Consider the following 24,723-nt stretch of genomic DNA (forward strand, 5'->3'; position numbering starts at 1 on the left):
AGAGGGCATCTTGTCTGAGTCAGCCTTCCTGTAGGGGAGTTCACTTCACCATTGGAGGTGAAGTCTGTAAAACGTTGGTTTATGCTCTCCAATGAACCTGGAGCCGACATGATGCTCATGAGGCTGAGCAGGGATCAGTTTATTTTGCCACGTGATGCCTATGCTTTTTGGAATATGCACGTAACCGAGTCTCATGATGTCACCACCCTCCGTTTGTTTGGCGAGTGTCTTGTTGCTAAGGACAGCCGTTTCCACCCATTACCTTATCGTCCATGTTTACCAGAACTGTTTGTTTTGTGTTGCACTGAATTTCGAGTGTAACTGGTGTTTATTGTCAGGTTGTTGTTGTTTTTAGCCACGTTAGCAGCAGCAGCATGACTCAAAGACTCAGAGTCCTGATCTTATTGATCCTGTGAGGACTGAGATTTGGAGATTTTATTTGGGCCAATGAAACATTTCAGTTCATGACTTAAAGCAGAAGTAAGCGGAATGTTTGTGTTAATATAAGTCTTAAATAGTTATATCTTCCGACAGCAATCACTTATATAGAGTTTTTGGTCCGAAATACGGGTCTGTCAGTCACTCTGCTCTGCTGTAAGCAGAGGAGAAAACATTCCTTGTATCCTACAACCTTTATCCAATGAGGAGAGAGAACGGCATAAAGGGGCGGTCCTCTCTGTCTGTGCAGCCAAGGGATGCGTGTGAATGTGGTGATGTAGGGACGAGGGCGGGGACTGCTAACTCTCCATCGGCTGACAGGAAGTTAGCCAAAACGACCGGATCGCTTACTTCTGCTTTAATAGTCCAACCACTGACCCAACCTGTCCTAGACTTGACTGTAGTTTGAGACTAATGAGCATACTACATCCAACTGCACAGATGATGGTAACATACAAAAGGTCTTGCAGCTTAAAGCTACACTACCATCTAAAATGTTTGGACACACCTTCCCATTCAATGGTCTGTCTTTATTTTTATCACTTTCTACATTGTAGATTCAAACTTAAGACATCAAAACTATGAAGGAACACATATGGAATTATATAGTAAACACAAAAGTGTTATCTGACCTTAAACGTCTCTGATTTAATTTGGGTGGTTTGGGATGAGTTGGACCGCAGAGCGAAGGTAAAACGGCAACAAGTGCTCAGCTCCTCTGGTAACTCCTTCAGGACTGTTGGAAAACTGTTCCAGGTGACGACCTCATGAAGCTGAATCAAAAGTGTGTAAAAAGCTGTCATCAAAGCAAAAAATATGGCTACTTTGAAAAATCTAATATATAAAACATCTTCTGCTTTAACACTATTTTGTTTACTTCCATATGTGTTCCTTCATAGTTTTGATATCTTCAGTGTGAATCTACAATGTTGAAAGTAATAAAAATAACGCATTAGTCGCTGACTCCCCCCCTTTATGACGGGCAACTTCACTATTTCTATTAGCAGACAGTTGTTGTGGCAGGTGTTAGACACCTGTATGCCCACGTCAAATAGCACAGAGCTGAAGTAGCTGTGCTGGCTCAGATTAATGTCAGTATAGCTCCTCAGCTGTTGGCAGTGGACAGGTCTTTGTTTGCCAATATATTCAGCAATCAGTATATCAACGTCACTGTATTAATATGTAAAACATATTGGGTTATTCACCCTAGAAACCAAAACAAACCTGAAGACGCAGCGTTAAACAGTCTGCGTGACAGATGTGCAAACAGAGGATAAAACTTGCAACATTATGTAACATGGCTTTCGTGAGTGTGTAGTCAACACAGAGGGCTGCTGGCGTGGCTAGTGACTCGTTTAATCGTGGGGTGGAGGCATCTGACCCAGATGTTATAAGTTTTGAATGCTCCCATTTGTGTTACCTCTGACCCTGGCAGATATACGACTGTATTTTACAGACTCAATTTGGCGAGAGAGTCAAATGTCACATTGTTAATCTTGACTGACAGATCATTAGCGTTAGCACTGGGCCTCTGTATTCAAATCTAATCGATCCTCACCTTTTACTATGTTGTGTGTACCAAAATGCTTTTCGTTATTATCAGTATGTTTGAATAGGATTACTTTTATTGCTGTCAGAGATGTGTGTAAAAATAAGAAAAACCCCGGAGGCTGGTGAGAATGTGCAGGAAACATGATGTTAAAGCAGCCTGATGTGGCCTCTGCTGAACACAAAGGAAAAAAAATCCAGAGGAACAGTGTCTGGGAGAAACACAAGCTTTTATTGGTAACAATCATGTGAATCATAGCTGTTTACAAAGATGGAGGTAAAGAAAGTTTTGGCGAATTTGCTACTGTCAGTGAGAAAAACTGATTTTGATTGAATTGAATGTAATGAATTTGACATTCCCATAAATATTTTCATACATAAACCATGTCTCTGTGTTTTTAATGAAATGAAGCCTAAAGCTGCAACACTGACATCATTATATTGGGATGTTATGTTGTGTTCAGTACCAAACAGCTACCACCACAAATTTAACACAACAATCATACGTATAGTAAATGACTTGAAATGATGGTGTGTTCATGCTTATTCTGATTATTTCAACAACAGGACAGTGTCACTGACATTCTCCACATCCTGCACTTCACTGTCCCTCATCATATCAGGACTAATTCTTTTTCTTCGGCTGTGGATGGTGTTTGTCTGAAGGATGGTGGCCTTTGGGATTATCTTTCTTGGTGGAATCAGGTCGTGCCCCGCCTTGTTTAGTCCCACCAGGAGCACTGGGTTTCTTTTTCTCTTGGTCTAAAAGGATAAAATATAAAAAGGTTGCTTTAATAGTTCTGTTTATACTGAAGAAACAAAGGAAACTAGGTCCCAAAAAGGTGCATAATAACAAATAAAATCTTAATCAACTACTCTGATAAGGTCTGTAAAGCTTTCATATTTACTGAACAGATCCACATTGCATTTGAATAACCTCCTGGTGAGATAGCTTTGGAGAAGCTTTAAATGATTCACTAAATAAAATCTGTCACCTCACATGAAAACTTCACAGTTCGTTTCAACATTACAAGAAGTCATATAGTTCACCTCTCTAATTTGAGCATCACCTGAGGTTATGAAACTCTCAGAGCATTGGATTTGGAAATAAAGAAAACAGTTCAGTAAATGATAACAGTTCCAGACCAGACGAGATTTGCAATAATCAGTAATCTGAATTACTTAATAATCACAAATTTGCAGAGAAAGTGTTTGAGATGCATGTGCTCCCTCCCTGCATCATTAAATGAGGCTACTAACACTTATAGAAAAGGGAGGGACTTTAGGACCAGCTGGGCTCAGAAAGGCCGCTGTCACTGATAAACACAAAGTAGAAAATCTTTGCTAATTTTGGCCTCAGAGCAGAAGTGATATTCCCACCCTGGGCAGGGTTCAGGAAGCAACCCAGCCTTTTTATGTGTGTGCCTGTGCCTGCGTATGTGCTTGTCTGTTGCTGTCTGTTGTATAAAGTGTACTCATAGTTCACATATGTGGAAGCTCCCGAATGTGCAGTGATGACAGTGGATTTCTGTTTACAGGAAGCTGCTCTCAAAGCCAGAATCACAAAAGGAAACGCAAACACCTTCAAATCCTCGCTAACAGCTTGGTACAGATGACAGGTAGTTCAGTAATGCAGGGCTATGGTGAACAGAAACAGTCTGTTTTATAACTGGGATGGTCCCTGTCAGTCAATCTCAGTTCATAGCTCTGCTGCTGTTCCACTGACTAATTAACCATGTGACAACGACACATGACACATCGGCTGTGTCTTCGTAGCTGGAGCTTGTTGTAACAATAAAAACCTATACTAGATAGACATTCTCAGTGTTAGACGTAACACATGATGTTTGACAGATGTGCAACATCCTTCCAGTTCAGAGAGCAAACTTAGAACGTAAGAGGAACAACTGTTACAGCAGCAGATCATAATATTCAGTTTAATCACGCTCCAAACAAAAACTGAATTTGAAAAGAAAAAGGCAACAAGCAACTTTTTTATTTGGCAGATTGTAATGTGTCAATATTAAATGGTTAGAATGTTGTTATATCAATGAAGTCTGAGGAGTCATAAAGCTGACCTGGTGCAAGACTACAAGAAAATATATTTGTAACATAACATTTCAGGAGATAGTTTGTAAAAGAATGGAAAGATAAATGACTCACTGTGGGGGGGGTGGGGGTGGTGGCTGTCACTTTTCTTGTCTTTGGAGGAGAAAATGAAAACGGTGACAGTATTTAAGCACATGGAATGCATTTTGCACACAAAACAAAACATTTGAACTGAAGCATGACATGCGGTCATGTGTACCGTCTGCTGTCGGGCAGCAGAACCGAGCAGAGCATTTAACCATCAAAACCAGTTTTGTGTTGTCAACAATATATAATCAACAGGCTACATTTGCCTCTAATGTGTCTGTGTGAAACTGGAATGGGCAATGCTGCCGACTAGTGCTTCTTATTGAATGATGTGCCCAGAAAGAGTGTAAAGGGAAATGACTCACGGTGGGGGGGCTGGTGGCCGGAGTCACTTTTCTTATCTGGAGAAGAAAAAAAACATACACTTACTTACACTTCAATGTGACACACATTTGTCTAACATTTGTCCACTTCATGCTTCTTTGAGCTTCAGTGCAGCATTCACTCAGTTCATGACAGGACACTATGAAGCTGCTATAATCAATATGTGCAGTACGTCATAAGAATTGGAGAAGGTGTTCTGACTAGTGCTTCTTATTGAAGGATGCAAGAGACCGAGTACAACACTTATGAACCACGAGTCAGACCTGCCAAGACTGGATGTCTGTGTGTCAAAAGTGTGCATTGCCCAAAAAAACAAAAACAAAAAACACTGCAGGGGAAGGTTTGCAGAAGCATGTAAAAGAGAGATGACTCACGGTGGGGGGGCTGGTCACTTTTCTTATCTGGAGAAAAAAAAAAAATGAAGAAAGCAACTTACATTTAAATGTGACACATTTGTTCAACTAAAAAAATATATATTTGTACAGTTCTTTGAGGCTCAGTGCAGCATTCATTCAGTTTTTTAATTGGACACCAAGAACACCCCTGGCCTGTGAAGGAATGCCAGGTGGCATTGTGACTGGTTTATTTCATGTTAAACCCCATAACACGTCCATGATTAAAAAACAAACAAACAAATGACAACACTTTTGAGCCACGTGTTGGACACAGCGGCTGATTCTTATGGAAATAAAATAAATAAAATTCGTATGGAAACGTTGTAAATGCATCACTCAGTCCATGTACATCAGTCCATGTACAGTGCAACATGTTGCATCATTACAGTCTGAGACATACAACAACCTTGCATTGTGAGGAGACACCGGCTGCTCTGTTCAGAGAGCTGCAGTGTCAAAAGTCTAAATTGTCTCCTGAAGGAGAAGAACAGATAAGGACTTCAGAAAAGTCAACTGTTGCAGCAAAAATAACAAGTGGAAAAAAGCTGAGCTATTACAGAAATTATGAAATAAAAAATAAGCAACTGAGCAAAGGATCAGAATAAATTATGTTAAGTAGCTTCCTGCCATTTCTATACAGATTTTCCATGAACATGATTTAGTTAAACAGCTTGTTTAGATGATGATATTGTGATCAAGAATTTCAGTATACTGGTTCATTATGACTACTCACTGCACAGCTGAAAGAGAGGCAAGTTTGTATTGATGGATTCAGACTTCAGGTGATCAGACAATCATTTCCTCATGAACATAAAACAGGTGTCCTTCTGTCTCCACTTTTATGGGTAAACTGAAGTCAAAGGTAGTTTGTCACTGTTAATGTTGCTGCTTATCTTTAGTTAAGGGCGATCTAGTAGGAGATAAGACAGGAGGCAGGGAGCTCCCCTCCTCCATCATTAGATAAGTGGGCCAGCTCCTATCATCTCTCTTCTCTGATACTTTAGGAAAAGTTTTTGACCACAGGCTACACAGCATGCTCCTGACATCATGATTATTATTTAAAGTTAGGGACTCTACAATACTACAGTTGTCTTTCTCTACAATAGCTGTGTTTGACCTCTATATTTATGAAGTCCTCATTACTGAACACAACTGCCTCCTTTTATGTATTTCATACTGGCCTTACACCTACGCCTCCACAGAGTCCTGCTCACTATGAACTCTTGTTTCCTGATGCACAAGTTTTGACAGTGTTCATATCATTCAACGTCACCATGTGCATGAGCCGAGACAAAAACACACAGTATTATCTCTGAAAAACTGTTGGAGGAGTGCTTCCTGGACTCAAGGTGTGTAAATACTAAAACCCCTTCATTTGAACAACATGAGATCTTAAAACCAACAAACTGCGACACATTTTGGCATCAAGACTTCATTGGGAAGTCAAACAGATCCGAGAGGACAAAAGGCCCTTTTATATCAGCCTTCCACCAATAGGGACCTAATATTTTGAGTTGTGGCCTAAAAGAGCATGGATATAAAAAATTCTCCCATAGATGGAATAATTTTGCACACAATATACACAACAATTCACACGAGACAAGAAACTGTAAATGTTTACAATAAAGCAGTAAAGTCCAAGTCGTCATTTAGGCCAGGAAGTTTGGTAACGTGCAGTTTAAAGCTCAAAAAAGTTTCCTGTTGGTTAAGTTATTTTGTTATGGAGGAATGTGATCAATGGTTGGTGTTGTGAAAGTCCAAGTAGTGTCTTACCTTTAGGTAGCTGACATTTCCTGTACTATTATAGTATGTCCTGCAAATGTCTTATTGTTCTCTCAATGTAAAAACCTTGCACCTGGGATATTCTACCCTATAGACCACAGATGTGTTTCCAGTTAATGGTGAACTTCTTTTGGGACTTAAAGTCCTGCAGTAGTTGCACTTACAGGGTACTTTAAGTACTTTAAGCCCCACCATGTTGATTGTTGGGCTAACCGCTGCATACCAGTCTGAGTGGGAGCTGGAGTGGTGGGTTGGGGAAAATGTTGAATACCACAGCACTCTAAATTATACCCTACAGTAGTTCCTCCTCTGCCTCATAACTAGGTTGTGTCAAAAAACACTTTCTTTTTTATTTGGAGGTGTTTAATAAGATATTTTCTTTTTAGTTTTACTTTTATCTATTTTATCAGGTCAAGATGAAAAAAGGACTGGCTATCATCTTGCATCAAACCACGTTACATCTCTAGAGAAAATGTTATATTAATTGGACTGTATCAATGAAATAATTTGATCTGATAGAAGTTGGTTTTGTGTGAGATCAACATTAGTAGTCTGACATTGGTGTTATTAATCTTACTTACATGGCTTCTGTCCAGCATTGGAGGGAGGACCCCTCTTAAAATTTGGTGGCATGCCATGTGCATACTGGGATGGATTCCAGCCCTGCTGGGAGCCCATGTAGGAAAACATCGGTACAGGAACTGGCTGAAAGTACGTCTGAATGGGGGGACGGCCTGGACTGTGGGACCTTGGTGGTCTTGTCTGTTCTGGGGGCTCTGAAGCACAAAGTAAGATATTAATAAGTGATTAGTGTTGAACCTGGCGAGACAAAAAAGATACAAGACCAGCATTGAGCATCCAGCACCAGAACAGAGAATGGAGTTCACCGCAGAAAATTGTGAGGTCCAACAGATCCATCACCTTTTTTTTTACCATCTAAAATGTCAACAGGAAATTGTCATGTACTACAGTTGAACTAAAACAATATCTCTGTTTATGGTTTTAAAGGAGGCAATATCTACAGGCTCCAAGTAGAAACTCCTAGGATCCAGGTAAACACAGTAGACATGACATGTGGAGCATCCTCAAATACCATTAATGTCTCTAGAGAAAAGAAACGCCATCATTTTTCAAAGACATCTTGACACTATGTCTCAGTGTTTCCAACGTGAACACAGTTTAGGACTAATGCTGCTGGGTACATTTGCTGACTTCCTCATACATTCACATTCACATCCAACACCGTAACATCAACACATCTCAACACCAACACAAGCACAGAAACTTCCCTATCAGAGCATGCCGGTGGCTGGCACAGATTGTATCTTTAAACATTCAGTAGACCCACTGACTGGGAAAAAGGCTTTCTGTGATTTCAAAGCTGTGTGAATGTTTATCATACACAAATGTTACATTCAAATATGTACAGCAGCAGAGTTTAGATGTTTTACCACAGTTCACAGAGATGAACGCACCAGATTCTGGCTGAGATGCACCATGTGTGGGTCCAGAGAAACGAGCTGTCCTTTCACCTGTGAATGGTAAATGCACTGTATTTACATTATATAGCCCTTTACAATGTGCTTTTCACATACGGTACATGCAAATTTCAACATCCACACAAACTCACCAGACTCGCCAATGCCTGGGTTCAGCTCTGTGACAAAATTGGACACGGTTAGCTTCATTATACTTTGACAATACACCTCCAAATGTAGAGTCCTCCACTGAGAACTGACCCACACATTCACCTGGTTTAGTTATTGGTAGTCTGGACTCGACGGGCAGTTTAAAGCTCTCCGTCAGATGCTCCTTCAAGGCAACAGCATAAGCCTGTGTAGCCGTCACCTTCTTGGAGTCCAGGGTAATACGGGGCACGTAAGGATCAATCTTAACAACCCAAGGCAGGTCAAACGAAACCTAAGAGGAACAAGGGGAACAGAGTAGTTTTAAAATGGGACGTGTTTTTTTGAAGAGAGGGCTGTTGCAGGTGTGAGGTTATTGCATTCTCTCTCTCTACTGAGGGTGTCAAAGTGAAAAATGTTTTCATTAGAACTACGATTAATACTTCAGATTACACTTTTAAAAATGTATATCTTAGACTTTAACACTCTATTCTGGTTTATTTAAGCTAATCCTAAACATTGATTTTCCTCCCTCTCCTCCTCTTCCTCTCTCACTGATCATTTCACCTGGAGAAAGGCTGGGGTCTGGGCCTGACCCAGCAGAGAGTTGATATCTTCTCTGGCTTTTCTCATCTGTGCAGCATTGTCAGTTAACTTCTTCAACAGGTCCTGAAGTTTCGCCTGACCCGTCTCCAGCTCCCGGTCTACTGTGGTTTGGGACTCACGCTCCTCTTGGGCTAACATATCCCGCACCTGCTGGTACATTGCTGCCATGGCTGCCTTTCTTTTGACTGCTCCGTCCTGGGAAAAGACCACAAGGAGCCACAGACAAACACAAGAGCAGGTCAACATGTATAAAGATAAATTGGCTTTAATATGCAATTGCCTCACACTGTCCAGTGAAACTGTTGTCATGAAATATTATGTAGATAGTTTACCATCAGCTTGCTTCGCAAGTCATTCATCTGAAACATAACAGTGTCAGTCCTTTCAATCTTCCCATCCAGCAAACTCAACTTCTCTCTGAGTTCAGACTGTAAAGACAGAAAAACAGCTTCAGGACACAGACAATGTTACCAGGTTTACAGCCTCTCCATAAGCCGACGGCATGATGCAAGTCCACAATGCATGCACTGATGCACACATGTATCAATCCTGCAACACACTCGATTTACATATTGTGTTAGTCTCCTGTGATATGATTAATGTAATCTTGTTTTTCGATGTCCTGAACTGAATAAAGAAGTTTTTATTTCTGAACCATCTCTCCTACCATATGCCCTTTGGACTGATGCCTCTTATGTAAACAGTGGTGAATAGGAAATAACTGAGGATGTGCCAGTGTTTGTGTAAACTCACTGCATGTTTGTTCAGTCTAGTGCAGTGGTTCATACACTTTTCACAAGCAAGGGCCCTCAACTGACACAAAATTGTCCCAGGGTTTCACATGTGATAGAATATCTTCCTATTACATTAAGTGTGTGAAACGCACAACTAAAACAGTCATCATGGGGAGAGAATCACTTACCTAGTTTAAAATTATTACAAGAACTTAAAACAAAAAGAAGGCACAAAGCCACTAACTGCATTTCTCAAAACTGTGCTACACAACTGTGAATTGTGACCATGGACTGATTTGATTTAATGTGCTATATTTTTTGTTGTTGATGTTTGTTTTGTATTAGTTTTTCCCCTTATTTCCTAGATTGTCTGTTCTGCAAATATATTAAAAAATAATTGGGGGAAGAAAAAAAAACTGCGTCACGGCATGACACCCCCACACACCTCTTTCTGGCTCCTCTGCTCCTCGGGGGAGATGAAGGAGCAGCCTTTGTGCACATGTTGGAGGCACAGGCTGCAGATCGGACGGCCGTGGTCGCTGCAGAACAGCTCCATCAGCTTGTGGTGGTCCGGACAGATGCGCTCCGACAGGTCGCCGATGACATCGCTCAGCTGGTGGAGACGGAAGTTAGGATTCTCCCGGTGAGGACGCAGGTGCTCCTCGCAGTAGGAGGCCATGCAGGTGAGGCAGGTCTGGGACGCCTCCGCTTCCATACATGTGTCACAGCGGATGACTTTCTCTTCCTCCTCCTCGGCATCCGGGCTCTCCTCGCTCCTGCTCAGGCCCAAGTTGAAAGTCTCCACCACAGTGCTGAGGACCGTGTTTTTCTTCAGCTCCGGTTTGGTGGGGATGTCGGCTCGACACTGAGGACAGCTGCGGGTTTCCTCCCAAGTGGCGAGCAGACAGTCCTGACAGAAGTTGTGTCCGCAGGGGATGGTGACCGGACAGTCAAAGGTGCTCAGGCAGATGCTGCAGGTCAGCTCATCTTCCAGACTCATCAGAGAAAACTGACTCTCCTCCGTTTCGGCCATGATGAGAGCTGAGCATATGTGGCTGCGAGGGAGAAACCGGGAGAAACGAAACTTAACTGTTGCCCCCCTCTGGTGGGCCAAAATAGCAGAGAATAACAACAATAACAACTTTCACCTCTTCTTAATAATACTACGTCAGTTCACCCACCATCATTTCCTTTATTCAACGCATATTCCACTGCGAACAAAGGGTGACGTAGACTGAACCTGACAAGCAGTAAACCAACATATAATTGCATAATAGTAGTTCACATCTGACTAGACTGAACCTGATCCCATGGACAATAAATGAATACAAAGTTCAGTTTTCCCTGTCAAATGTCGTGGATTGGAAGGTCAAAGTAAAGAAAATTCAAATACCCAACTTCAAAGCATGTCCTACACGTTCAGATAATTGGCTAATTCAAGATTGACATTTCATTAACACCCCACAATGTCTGAACTTGACTCCAGCTTCAAAGACTAGCGTCCACCCATTGTTATTTTAAACAGTCAAATTCAGAAACTCCAAAGGTAAGGAAGTAACTTAACGTAAGCAGAAGTAAATAAAAACAAACAGCCAGCTGCTACTACTCACCCTTTTTACAGTCTATGTACCAGAGACGTTAGTACTCACCTCACATCCACCGACCACGTCATGTGCGCGTGCTCACGAGCACGAGGAAGTCGGCAGTTTAATTCAAGGCAAATAAATGGTACAGTCCATTTTAGGGGTGTGTTCACAAGTAGTGTAGACTGTATATAAAAATCAAAAATGATTTAAATCAAGCTGTTCCCGTTTTTCAGTGTCTGTCGTCAGAGAATGTAAAAAGTGCACTGTCACTCGGTGGAGACCTCACTGACAATGACAGGTGGATCTTTCGAGGTCATGTTCAATCAGTTGAATTTACCACAGGTGGACTCTGAAGATGTAGACAGCGTAAGTATATTCAGGAGAAATAAAACCGTGCCATGAGTGTCAGTCGGAATCCTTTGCATCAGTAGGCATATTGACTGTCATTATGCTGTCACTAGACAAGGGAACAAAAAAAGATCTGACTAAAACGTTGGACTGCTCCTTGGGTCGGGTCCGGGCTATTGTTTTTTGTGGCAAATTTAGGCAAATTTTGAGCAACAAACAGGAAAATATTTAGACAAGCGCAGTTGACCTTATAATATTAATTTTGCACTAGTTGAGGATTGAACCCACAACTTCTGGAATCAAAGACCATTGTCTATGAGCTAATTGGCAATTGGCAAGTGGCAGTTCAACAGTGGCTTCACAAATTGAGTAAGCCATTCATTGTCGCGCAGGCAGATTTGAAACCACTGTAAAAAAAGAAAAGGAAAAAAAAAAAATCAGTTTTTGAGGTAAAATTCTGATATGTATTTGTCAAACATCATCTACTATGAGTCTAAGATTTTGTACCTTTATTTCACAAAGACCATCTGGTATTTTGATGTGTCATCACCCACCTTGCTGGGGCTCGAACCCACAGCATTACCAGTTGAGGACATCTGGCATTTTGATCTGTCATCATCATCATCATCATCATCATCATCATCACCCTTGCTGGGTCTTGAACCCACACCCCCTCGCATCAAGAACCATCTCCTAACTCACTGAGCTAATTATCTGGTAGATAGAAATGCTGTGTAGCTTCATTTATTGACTCAGGGAGTCAGTGTCCGGGCAGCTGTTGTCAAGGCAGATTTTAAAAAATGGTCAAAATGTGAGAAATTCTGTTAACTAAACAAAAATCTGATAATACATAAATTGCATCTTGACAGCATGGGAATGTTGGTGATTTGTTTTTAATGATAAGTGTTTTGCTTCACAAGAGAAAATCTGATGTTTAAAACTACCACTCTCACATTGACTGCAGTTGTTCCCATGAGAGCAGAATTCAAAATGTTCTAGAAAATTACGTTTTTGAGATAAAATTCTGATATTTGCCAAACTTCATCAACCACGACTCCAAGATATTGTCATTTTTTCAGGAAGATTGAAAATGTATTTAGCAAGAATTGGATGGTATATGTTTATAGTACACAGTCAAACGTTTTCATGCACTGTAGGCTCAATTTTTGATAAATCAAAAATCCGAAAAACAAGTTTTGTGGAGGACGGTCTGGAGATGCTCTGTAGCAAGTTTGGTGTCAATTGAGCAAAAATTGTGGGAGGAGATAGGGTTAATACGTTTTAGAGTTATTGAAAAAAACAGAGTGATGGACTCCATAATTTGTAAAAAGTTTCAGCAGTATTGGGGCAACATTTTGGTGAAAGTTGCAAAACTGTAGCATCTACCGTTGGTTTGGTAAAGTTTTTAAATTTAAATGCTTATTGTGTCCCCCCCCAGGAGTGGGGGGGGGGGGGGGGGGGGCATACTGTATGTCCTATATATGGCATATGGCATGGGGTCGGACATTTCTGTAAAGTTTGGTGAGTTTTCGTCCATGCATGGGAAGTATGATTTCCTCGGAAGAAGAAGAAAGAAGAAGAAGAATTCCTCGGAATACAATAGTGTCCTGGCAGCTTAGCTGCCTGGACCCTAATAACGTGTTTAAATAGACATAATTGGTTAATTTGTAATACAGATCATTAAATTAAACACAATACAGGAATTAATTAATTTCAATCATTTTATTTTACAAATTTGACCCATACACTGACTAACAACGAATCAAATAGCAACAAATAGCAGTTTGACTAAAATCCAATCCACGAGAAAATAAGCGATGCAAAGACTAATGGAACAGATTTTTACTACTACAAGAAGATCAGTGCTGTACAAGCAACATGAGCCACTCAAGTCTGCAGTTGGTCAAGGAAAGATATTACTATCAAAACAGAAGCAATGATCAAGAAAGTCAAATGTTGCATTAAAACATAACCCCCTCATTACTAAGCACAGACACCAATACTATGTTAAACAAGTGTCAACACAATATCAGGAATTAAGAAATTATTTATAGTTTGGAAAACCCTTCGAACCAAACCAAAATTCATCAATGAAGATGAGGAACAGCATGTAATAAACACAGTAGATTTCACTGTACAGGTCCAGGCTTCATATTCCATTATGCACTGTGCTTTACCCGATACAAAAATGGCCCATACATGAAGTGCACTGGCAGAAATGCTTTGCAAGAGATACAGCAGTTGTAACAATGCCTGAAACAATACCAGTTTATCAGTGAGGTCCTCTGGACAACAGTGTCCTCTGTGTCTCATAATGCAAACTGAGGTTGCCTTTGTCATCAGGACAAAGAGAACAGACACCTGGCTGTTGGTGTGTTATGCACTGTGTTGCACAGACAGACCTCTACTGCTTGACAACCATATTGTTTGTCATTTCACCTCTTTTAGCACCTGTAAGACACACGCTCAGGTTGCATCTGACTGAGAGTGATCAGCATTGCATCAGCAGTGACCAACCATCAAGTGGTAAATGGACTCCTGTGGTGCCACATTAAGAACTGAGCCACGGTGTCTCATATAACCAGTGTGCTTCAGCAAACACGTCTTGCAGGCCAGGGTAAACTTTGTATCAACCAACAAATAATTTACCCCTGTGCTACGGTGCAGTTCAAATGACTACCTTTGAACTACCGAATGAAAAGTCAACAGAGTATTCTGATGGCCTCTTGGTTTTATTATGCCGTTCCACACATGAAACGGTACAGCTTTTTTATTTCTATGGGCTATACCATCCGAGCATCTCATCCCAGGTGGAAATCTGGCCTAGGATCATTGCTGAACATTATCCCTTCCACTCTCCCCATTATTTCCTGGCTCTAACTCAACCAATACTGGCAAAGGGCCAAGAAAGTAAAAGAAAAGAAAACAACCAACCAAAACGGACTGTCAGAATTTGATACAGAGTCTGTGTGACATCTGTTCTCATTAGCTGATCAGAGAGTTAAGGAGCATTTAGGGCTGGGTGATACAAACAGTACATACATTCACTGACTTATATGGTGGAATGAATGTGTGATAAGATGATAGGACAATGAGATGCTTCAATACACTGTACGCTTTCGAAGAGTGACTGACTGTTCATGTTTCAGAGCTTGGATTGATGGAAGGTTCAGCTGCTCCACAACCACGAGGATATTATTCACATGGAGCGTTTATAAGAATTTACGCTGTTCACAGTCCATCAGTCATTTTCACAATCACCATATATGACTCGTACTGTGATACATTACAACTTACTGTGCCATCATTTGCTGTATCACCCAGCCCTATAGCTTGGTAGGACAGGACACACCATTGTGTGTGCTGTTATAACATGTGCATCACAGTCACTTTGGATGCAGTTTATGTACGTTATTTGTTTTCTCTGGCGTTTTGAGACACCTGCTATGGCAGATGCTCATGCCATTTTCATTTTTGTTGTCGCACTGCATATCCACAATTTCAGCTGCTGTTAATAGTAAGTAGTAAGTAAAGGGAAAAGCTAATCGCAATAGCTATGTAAGGCTATTAATATCCATTTCACCTGCAACACTCGAAGCTCACTGCAAAAACTCAAACTCTTTCCAAAGATATTTGTCTTGCCTTGTCTCAAAATGTCTGATTTCTAATCAAAACTAATCTCACTTAAAATAAGACTCATTACCTTGAAAATTAACTTGTTTTCAGATAATTTTCACTTGTTTCCAACAAATTTTCACTTGGAAGAGTAGAAAAATCTGCCAGTGAAAGCACATTTTTTTTGTGCATGTAATAAGGACGAAAAACTTGCTCCACTATCAGATCTTTCTACTTATTAAGTGAAAATATGCTTGAAAGAAGTAAAACATGTCTGAAAACAAGCTACTTTTAATGTGATGATTAAATTTTTAATGTGATGATTATTATGATTATTTTAAGTATAATGAGATTTGTTTTGACTATAAATAAGACAAATATTCTCAGTAAGATATTTTAGTTTTTGCAGTGCTGTCTGAGTACTTATATTTTTATTTAGCAGCCTTCTTTTTTTGGTTAGAGTGCATGCAAGTGTACATCTATGTCTGGATATTGTATGTACATACTATGCTCTTCATTGCTGCAGCTTGCACAAAGAAACGGAAGAGCCACTTGAGAAAATCCAGAAAGCTGGATACACAGCCTCAGTAAAGGGAAACACAAAGGAGTGGAACGGGTACGCTCTGTCTGCCACATTATAGAACGTGGCCATGCCCCCATCACAATCCAACAGCACACCTACACGCTTTGGATTTGGATTGGCCAGCACGGTCTCACTGCTGTTATGCCAAGATGACAGCTTGACGTTGAACCACTCAACACACCAGGACTGGGCATTGCGGCCCAGACGACTGGTGGGACCCTTGCGGTCGATGCTACCGTACGCTAAGCCAACGCCAATAAAGTTGTTGCTGCTCAGTCGGACTTCCCAGTAGTGGCGCCCACTAGCGAACCCCTTGGAGGTGAGCACCTGGGAGCAGACAGCAAATCGCTCAGGTGAGTCGGGGTAGTTGACGTGATCCTCTGCCACAGACGCCTTTTTGAACTCCTCACTCAGTGCAATTCGTTTGTGGGCGGTCCTTGGATCAAAACAGAGCACTGTGCCATCTAAAAGCAAGGAAAGACCATTCAAATAACAAACCAAGTGGCTACTTCACGTTACTCACATGAGAGAAAGATATCTCCTACACTCCAGCACTTACATTTCAGAAGCTCACTTCTTTTTTCAGCAGATGTTATGTCTGGAGGAATATCTGTCGTTTCTGCAACACATCAAGACAAACAGTCATTTGACAGCAGTGGGATGCAATAGATAAAGAAACACATCCAGAGGTCATGTGGAGTGCTGCTGTGTATGTGAAAAAAACTGTATGTTTTGTAGGTCCCTCTGGAAAGATGTACTGTACCAGGTCTCTGGTTGGGTTCACCTGCTGGAGGACGGCCTCTGGTACTGTCACTTATATCCAGGAGGTTTTCCATTGACTGGGCTAGTTTTTGTCTCGGCTTTTCTTCAGCTGATTGTGGAGGTTTCTTGGTTTGTTCTAAAAGAAAAAAATGTGGTTATTTCATTGCTGATATAAAGATTCAGAGCTGTTAAGGCCTGCAAGTACCTAATACTTTTACTGTATTTTATTGTGTATATCTGTTCTGTATTTTGTTTGTTTTGTTTTGTATTCTCGTCTGCACTGTAAATGAGGCTTGCCTCAGTGTACTAACGAGTTTAAATAAAGGTAACTAAACTAAACTAATAACTAGAGATGCTTTTTTAGTTTTTCTTATTTCAATTTTGCTTATTTAAAAAAATAATAATGTTATTGTTTATGAAGAGGTTTGGATAATCTGGTGTCAACAGGTTTGACAAAGAGGACAAAATGTGGTCAAAGTGGAAAAACAAAAACTGTCTTCACTTTGGCAGAGTTTGTTCATCTCTTATTAATGATAGAAGGAAACTGATTGAGTAAGTGCTCGATGAAAAAAAAAAGAAAAGATAAATGAACAAAAAGTGAAGATTCTAAACTTTGTGAATATGGAATGTATTGTGTGCATTAGTTTCAATCCGATCTACCTAATAAACTGGTCAATTTATCTTAAAAACTGGATTTTTTCTTACTTGGAGGTCTCTTCTTTGGACTTGCTTTGGGTTGGGAACCTGGACCTGGACTGTGGGACCTGGGAAATCTGGGATTCCCTGGAGGGTATTGTGACTCTGAAACAGGACCAGCATTTTATTCTTCCACCTTTAAGTTGTTTTTGTTTTTTGATACACATCACAAAGCATGTGTGCTGGAAAAATGAACATACCAAATTCCTGGTTAGGTCCAGGTCCAAATCCGAAGGCAGCTCCTCTTTCACCTGAGAACATGTGATACAGTCATCTAGTCATCTTTTTCTTTTTTATCTTTATTTTCTTACTTAAAACAATAACCCCAATCATCTCCACCCACCACCGATCCAGCACCGATTACAGGAATACGAGTTCATTTGTCCATAGTTATTGATTAGATTTGTATTTGCACAAATCCACACATGACACAGACTCACCAGATGTGCTAGTGTCAGTGATACTTTCTGCAACAAAAGTGAATATTATTGACTTCACTTTACCTTCTTGAAGAATCGGCAGCTTCTAAAACATCTGCTTGATAGATAAATGTGTATATATAGTAAATATTCACCTTGTTTGATCATTGGCACTCTGGCCTCAACAGGCTGTTTTAAGACTTCTGCCAGGTAATCCTTCAGGGCAGCAGCAGACATCTGTGTTGCCAACACCTTCTTGGAGTCCAGGTTGATTCGAGGGGTGTAAGGGTCAAAGGATACAGCTTGGGGCAGGGTGAATGATGCCTGTAAGGAGAGGAACAAGCCATACTATTTTATAATGTGGAATATAGCAAACACGATAATTTATCTCTCACTGGAATAATTAATAAAGTTGTTTTAGGAATATACTGTTTCAACCTTTAAAGGGGACCTATTATGCTTTTCCAGCTTTTCAGACTTTTATATGTGTTTAAAATGTTGGATAATGGTTCTAGAGGCCGTGGAAGTGTCATATCCTGAGGTTAATGCATTTGGAGGTAAACCCTGCTAGATAATTGGGATTTCTCTACACACCTGTTACACTCGGTTGCGCTGAGTTTTTTTTGACATGAGCTCGCGTCTACGTCATGGCGTGCCGGACTCCCCTACATGGTCATGCCGAGGTCTCTGCTCCAGCCGGCCCCGCCTCCTCCCATGCTGCTCTGTTGTGCCTGGTGTCACAGCGGAGAGCGGAGCGGACTACTTCCTGCTTCTTCCCTGCATGTTTTAGCGCTGTAGCGTCACTTTACTAAGTTTTATTTAGACGTTTACGCCGACGTTTCATGTAAGTGAAGCTGTACCTGTGTGAGGAGCGACGTACCGCCGGGGCGACGTTGTTCGCCGGACCGACGTAACGCTGGACCGCCGGAGCACCGGAGCTCTGGAGCTGCAGCGGCTCCTCACACAGGCAGAGCCCGTCTGCAGGCCTCCTTGGCCGGGCAGGCGTCCGTGCTCATCGCGGTAGAGAAAACCATCGCTAATAAACATACCCGCAGGTTTTTTAGACGTTTACCGCCGTGTGGTTAGTCTATTTAGCAGAATGTTGGTCTCATTGATGAAATCTTGTGGCAGTTGAATTAGTTTGAATGAAAAGTGAAGCTGTGAGAAGGAGGAGAGGAGCAGTGCTGCTGTAGTCTATGTGCACAAATCACCACATTTACATCAATAAATAACTGTTTTACAATGAACTGACCATTCTGCATATATTTTTAATCTATTTTATATATTTATTTTTGCATTTTTATATTACATGTTACATGGTTACAGTAGCCTACATGGCAAAGACTACTCCATACCATCTTTGGTTAGGGTGAGACTAGGTCATGGGCACATTTCATTACACAATGTAGACTGGTCAGATGCAGACTGGAGATGTGGCAATTTGCCTACTGCAGATTTAGCTTTTGTTTGCATACTACATTTTGGCCAAATCAGTATAGGTACTAGTAGTAGACATCGTCATGGTAACGCAATGCTGAGGGAGTGGTTCATTTGCATTTAAAGGGAGGGGCCACTGAAACAGACCGTTTTGCAGGGCCCTGTTTTTGAGAATGCTGTGATGTTTGATCTTTGGGGTATTTTGACCGAAGCACGTCACAGACATGTCTTTAAGACACCCAGGAACTATTTTAGTTTGTGCAAAAAGGAGCATAATAGGTCCCCTTTAAAAAAAAAAAAATAATAAATTTCCAGCAGACCTGCAAATATTAAATTCTTTAAAGTCAATTAAAAAAATAACTGAATTCATAATCAAAAGCTTTCAATTCAATAAGGATTGAACAAATTATTTTCTCCGGCTTATTTGTCAGATGCATAGGGCATCGATATTCACTACACAGGCATAGGGGGAAAGAAACACTTCCTGATGCCGTTTCGGTCACCTAGCAACATGCATGATTTGCACGTTGCGCCAGGGTCCTGGTGCAGTATTGCGCTGTATCCCATGGCGCACATGGAAAACACTGCGTCCTATGTGAAAAGAGCTGAAGATGCCTGCCACACATGAATTTTAGAGTAAACTGAGCTTCTTGATTTTACTTTAAAGTTCAGGACACTTGTAGTACACAAGCAAAAAATATATAAATATAAATAATTGTTTTGAGAGTATGGCCTGATCCGAGTGCTAATTAGGCTGTCTCACCTGTAGGAAGGCCAGTGTTTGGGACTGACTGAGAAGACTGTGGATATCTTCTTTAGCTTTACTCATGTTGTCTACGTTGTCAGTGAACTTCTTCATGAGAGTCCTTAGTCTGGTCTGGCCACTCTCCAACTCTCGATCCACTGCAATCAGAGCATTCTGCTCCTCTCGAGTCAACATGTCGCGCATCTGCTGGTAGTCAGCTGCCACAGCTTTCTTCCTGTTGGTGGCAGAGTCCTAGTGGAGAAGATCCATGAACACAACATTAATGAGTCAAGTGAACACAGAGGAAATCTATAAAAATATATATTTTTTAAAAGTACAATGTTGTTTTAAATGTTAAGCAAACCTCAATTGGTGATGAGGATGGCTTCAAAACGTTTAACTTAAACAAAACTTGTTGAGTTTTATTTATATGACAACCTGTTACTGTACATATGACAATGTGTTACAGTATACACACCCACCCAGCCCTAGTCTCAGCATGTCTCAGCAGCCAGGATGAAGCAACCTCATGCACAGTGGCTGCACTTTCTTGGCTCCTGCAAAATCTACCAGATGTCTTTCTATCAAAGTCTACAGATAGGCTCAACTGTGAAACCACAGCACTCCAAAGTGCACCATAACACTTACCCAATCAGAGAATGTTAAGAACCTAGGTGTGGTCTTTGACTCAAACTTAACCTTTGAACACCACATCAGACATATTAGTAAGAACAGTTTTTATCATCTTAAAAATATTGCCAAAATGTGTCCATTTCTGTCACAAGCCAACACAGAGACACTAATCCATCATGCTTTCATTACCTGTAGGATGTGCAATGCTCTTCTTTTTTGGTCTTCCTAAAAAGAATATTGCACCACCATTACAACTACTCCAAAACTCATCTGCATGTGTAACTAAGTCCCTGCATTGGCTACCTGTGTACTCCAGGATCGACTTTTAAGATTCTTTTATTGGTTTTTTAAGCTCTTAATGGTCTTAGTCCTTCTCATCTATCAGATTTGATTTTAACTTATGAGCCATCCAGAACTCTCAGGTCTTCAGATAGAGACCTTATTAAGACCTGAGAGCAGCTGCGAATGTGGACATTTTTAAGAATAAACTTAACACCTCTTTAGCCTGGCTTTTGATTTATACTTTTGATTTTTACTATTTTTCCTATCCTTTTATTTATCGATTTTTATTGTTTATTTTTTTGTTTTAGCCTATTTATCGTATAGTTTTAGTTATTTTTATCATGTCCTTGCACTTATGCTAACTTGTAGTTACTTTTATTTAGTCTCTGGTGTTTCCTCACGGCAAATTGTTGAGGGTAAGATAGCACTTCAGTTGCCTTCTTTCAAGCTCTATACATATGAGTGTGTGTAGTTGTGTGACTTTGGCTTTTATTTTTGCTTTGTTTTGTCAGCTTTTATGGTGTGAAGCACTTTGTGCTACATTTTATTTGTATGAGAAGTGCTTTAAAGTCTGATTGATTGATTGATTGATTGATTGATTGATTACTTTTCCTCAGTGCTAGGCTGTTGTGGATGCTCTACCAATCTGTAGTGGCAAATGTTCTGTTGTGTGCTGTGGTGACACTGAGACTTGTAGCAGCAAAACACTGCAAGAAGCTAGTGAGGAGAGTGAGTTGTGTGGTGGGGATGATACTGGACAGCGTTGATGGAGATGTAAACAAAAGAGCAGTGGAGGCGGCTTAAGAGCATGTTCAGCCACAGATGCATTCAGCCACATATCTAAAAGCTTTTAGGGTGCTCCTCCCTGGCATCAGACTCCATCTCATAGTACATGTAGACTTTATGCAATCATGTTTGTCTCCGGCCTTCAAGGGCGCTGGTCCCCACTAGTAGCTGTTTGTTTGGATTAAAGTACAGAGCATTTCAAAACAAACTTACCTTCAACTTGTTCTGCGCTTCTCTCATCTGACTTAACACATTCTCATTTTTCATGATCTTCCCATCCAGTAAACCCAACTGGTTCCTCAGGTCAGACTGAACAGAGAAACATGACACAGTTAATTCCAATAGAGGCACACACCCAGTTGGCTGAGTCATGGTCCATTTTCCACATATTACTAGGATTCCTGTAAACTTTGAGCTTAAAATGCATTTGTCACATTAAGTGTATCAAACCTTTATTAAGCCTGCCTGAGTCCTCACTAGTAGAATTTCTAAATCACCGCTATAAAAAAAAAAAGGCCCATGGACTCAGACACAAGGGCACAAGTCACAAGTAAACATATTGCATGTGGAAACCATTTGTGTCAGCAATTTGGACAAATAGTCGTTGGTAGATCTCACAATAATGTAGCCTACCTAGTTTGTGAACAGCAGACACACATGGTTTGGCATGATGGTTTTGTTTGTTTTTTAAACATTGCAGGCAAATTGCAATGCAAAAGAAATTGGTAACACTGGAATCAATGTTATGTATACATGTGTACATCTGCATGCAGGTTTTCCTAAGATGCATTTTTTGTCCTGCACTATTGTTAATCACATGACCTGTCCTCACTGGTTCATGTCTGATGAAGGGCAGCTCAATAAAACACAACACACACACCTCTTTCTGGCTCCGCTGCGCCTCAGGGGAGGTGAAGGAGCAGCCTTTGTGCACATGTTGGAGGCAGAAGCTGCAGATCGGACGGCCGTGGTCGCTGCAGAACAGCTCCATCAGCTTGGCGTGGTCCGGACAGATGCGCTCCAGCAGGTCACTGACCACGGCGGTCAGCTGGTGGAGACGGAAGTTAGGATTCTCCCGGTGAGGACGCAGGTGCTCCTCGCAGTAGGAGGCCATGCAGGTGAGGCAGGTCTGGGACGCCTCCGCTTCCATACACATGTCACAGCGGATGACTTTCTTCTCCTCGGCTTTCTTCCTCTCCTCACTCCTCTGGCTCGCATCTCTCTTGTTCGACCTCAGGGAGAAGGTCTGCACCACAGTGCTGAGGACCGTGTTTTTCTTCAGCTCCGGTTTGGTGGGGAAGTGGGTCCGACACTGAGGACAGCTGTACGTGTCCTTCCAGGTAGCGAGCAGACAGTCCTGACAGAAGTTGTGTCCGCAGGGGGTGGTGACCGGACAGTCAAAGGTGCTCAGGCAGATGCTGCAGGTCAGCTCTTCCTCCAGACTCATCAGAGAAAACGGACTCTCCTCCGTTTCGGCCATGATGAGAGCTGAGGCGAGGCTGCGAGGGAGAAACGAAACTTAACTGGTGAAGTGCACGAAAACGAAACTAGAGTTTCTCTTCCTCCGCAAAGTGAGATGTCATGTATATGTCGACGGTTGTCAGTTTAATTAAGTCTGACATATATGATATTGACAAAACAGCAGTGATAATGACAGTAATGCCAATGACAGTGTACAATGTAAACAAACGTTTCAGAAGATTTGAGCGCGACGCACGAGACTGACGTTCAAATCAAAGATTCATGCATTTCAATAGACGAGGCAGGGTTTCTGCCGGTAAAAGGTTATAATATACAGTATTTACCATAAATGTCCCACAATACCTTAAGTCCTCGAGCGTACGGTAACTGTGAGGTGAAACAGTCCGACTCAGCGTTGCCGGGTGACCTGTCTCTGCTCCGGGAAGCGACTGAGTTGATATCAGTTTATCACCGGACGCGTCATGTCCAGTCCCAGCAGGGGGCGTGTCTCCCTGAATGTTTGATATCTGGATTTTTATATTTTAGCTATTTGATTTAGATTTATGACCAGTAATTTAATGTTGTGTAATGTGAGGATAATTTATATTAGGAGTCAAACGTATTCGTCAAAGCATGCCACACAACGCACTTCAGAAAACAATACACACACACACACACACACCCCCCCCTTTACCTAGTGGTTTCTTCCACAAGTTGTGAGTTTGCTACCTCAGGTGAACCTGTACTCTATCGTGTCCGCGAGACAGAAGCGCGTGACTTCTGAATGAAGCTAATTTCTGAACCTACCTACAAACAGCTGTTGAGCACAATGTACAAACATTGATTACATTGAATTTTCATTCAAATCTCATTAAATTAGAAGAACACAAGTCAGCAGTCTTCTCCATGATAGAGTCAGGTAACCTTTGCAGGTGTTTGGAGTTAATTAGCTGATTAGTGTGACATCATTAGGTTATAATAGTGAACATTTTCACTATTATTCTAATTGCTTGATTTACTGAATTTTGGGTTTTCAGTAAGCCATAATCATTACAATTAAAAGACTTAAAGATTTCAAATTTTCAGTCTGTTTGTAATGAATCTATATAATACATGCATCACAAAAAGTCAGGGATATTTGACCTTAGGGTGAAATTTATGGGAAATGTAAAAAGGTCATGCTACACTGATGAAAGTAGGTAATTTAAGTAGAAATAGGTCATTTCTTCATCTCAAACACTGTATTGAAGCTGACAACGGTGGGTATACAACAACAAAACAGATGTCCACTTGTCTGTCTTTCTGTGACTCTTCCAGTCTCTCTGTGTCTCTGTCCAACCTGCTGATGACACTCTGAGCTCAGTGGACACTTCCCTCTGACAACATCCCATCGTCTGAAGCCTCCACATGTCCAGCTGCTGTTGATGGACTGTTATACAGGTGTGGTTTTGGTCTCGTGATGTCAGAATGTGAACAGCAGGATGAAGAGGACTGTTTCAATACCAACTGTCATTGAAGCAGAACATTTAGTGGTTGATTCATTCATGGATCAGACACTTGTTGTGATGTTTGTGGTTAATCACAAACAACATGTTATGTTATTATACTGAAACACTGAGCAGTTGGACATGTGCATTCAAAAGCTTAGAGAAGGTCACATGAAGTTCAGGTTAGAGTGCATTCTGAAATTTCATCCAAAAGCCCAATATCCCTAACCTTTTG

General features: G+C 41.1%; 2 protein-coding genes across 7 annotated transcripts; both read right to left on the reverse strand.

Annotated features, from left to right (window-relative positions):
• Positions 1-4,060: 4,060 nt before the first annotated feature.
• Positions 4,061-10,694, reverse strand: LOC146991426 (E3 ubiquitin/ISG15 ligase TRIM25-like). 3 transcript variants are annotated; one of them, XM_085771849.1, is made up of 10 exons: positions 10,094-10,694; positions 9,247-9,342; positions 8,876-9,109; positions 8,435-8,603; positions 8,314-8,340; positions 8,159-8,215; positions 7,265-7,459; positions 4,881-4,907; positions 4,488-4,523; positions 4,061-4,188 (listed from the first exon to the last, which is right to left on the reverse strand). In XM_085771849.1, the coding sequence occupies exons 1-10, from the start codon at positions 10,679-10,681 to the stop codon at positions 4,076-4,078; spliced, it is 1,542 nt and encodes a 513-aa protein (XP_085627975.1). In that variant the 5' UTR covers positions 10,682-10,694; the 3' UTR covers positions 4,061-4,075. The 3 variants fall into 3 exon arrangements, with proteins under 3 accessions (XP_085627975.1, XP_085627966.1, XP_085627993.1); XM_085771840.1 differs by having other exon boundaries at positions 8,135-8,215; XM_085771867.1 differs by lacking the exon at positions 4,881-4,907 and having other exon boundaries at positions 8,135-8,215.
• A 4,835-nt stretch (positions 10,695-15,529) lies between these two features.
• On the reverse strand, positions 15,530-23,438 carry LOC146991427 (E3 ubiquitin/ISG15 ligase TRIM25-like). Of its 4 annotated transcripts, none has more exons than XM_085772001.1 (11): positions 23,365-23,438; positions 22,421-23,039; positions 21,754-21,849; positions 19,858-20,091; positions 17,813-17,981; positions 17,679-17,705; positions 17,439-17,489; positions 17,248-17,343; positions 16,565-16,678; positions 16,340-16,399; positions 15,530-16,244 (listed from the first exon to the last, which is right to left on the reverse strand). In XM_085772001.1, the coding sequence occupies exons 2-11, from the start codon at positions 23,018-23,020 to the stop codon at positions 15,712-15,714; spliced, it is 1,980 nt and encodes a 659-aa protein (XP_085628127.1). In that variant the 5' UTR covers positions 23,021-23,039; positions 23,365-23,438; the 3' UTR covers positions 15,530-15,711. The 4 variants fall into 4 exon arrangements, with proteins under 4 accessions (XP_085628127.1, XP_085628068.1, XP_085628237.1 ...); XM_085771942.1 differs by having other exon boundaries at positions 16,544-16,678; XM_085772111.1 differs by lacking the exon at positions 17,679-17,705.
• Between the last annotated feature and the right edge of the window lie 1,285 nt (positions 23,439-24,723).

This window comes from Trachurus japonicus, chromosome 1 (genome assembly GCF_045865225.1).
Source record: "Trachurus japonicus isolate A0001 chromosome 1, Traja_1.0".
Classification (NCBI taxonomy): Eukaryota; Metazoa; Chordata; class Actinopteri; order Carangiformes; family Carangidae; genus Trachurus; species Trachurus japonicus.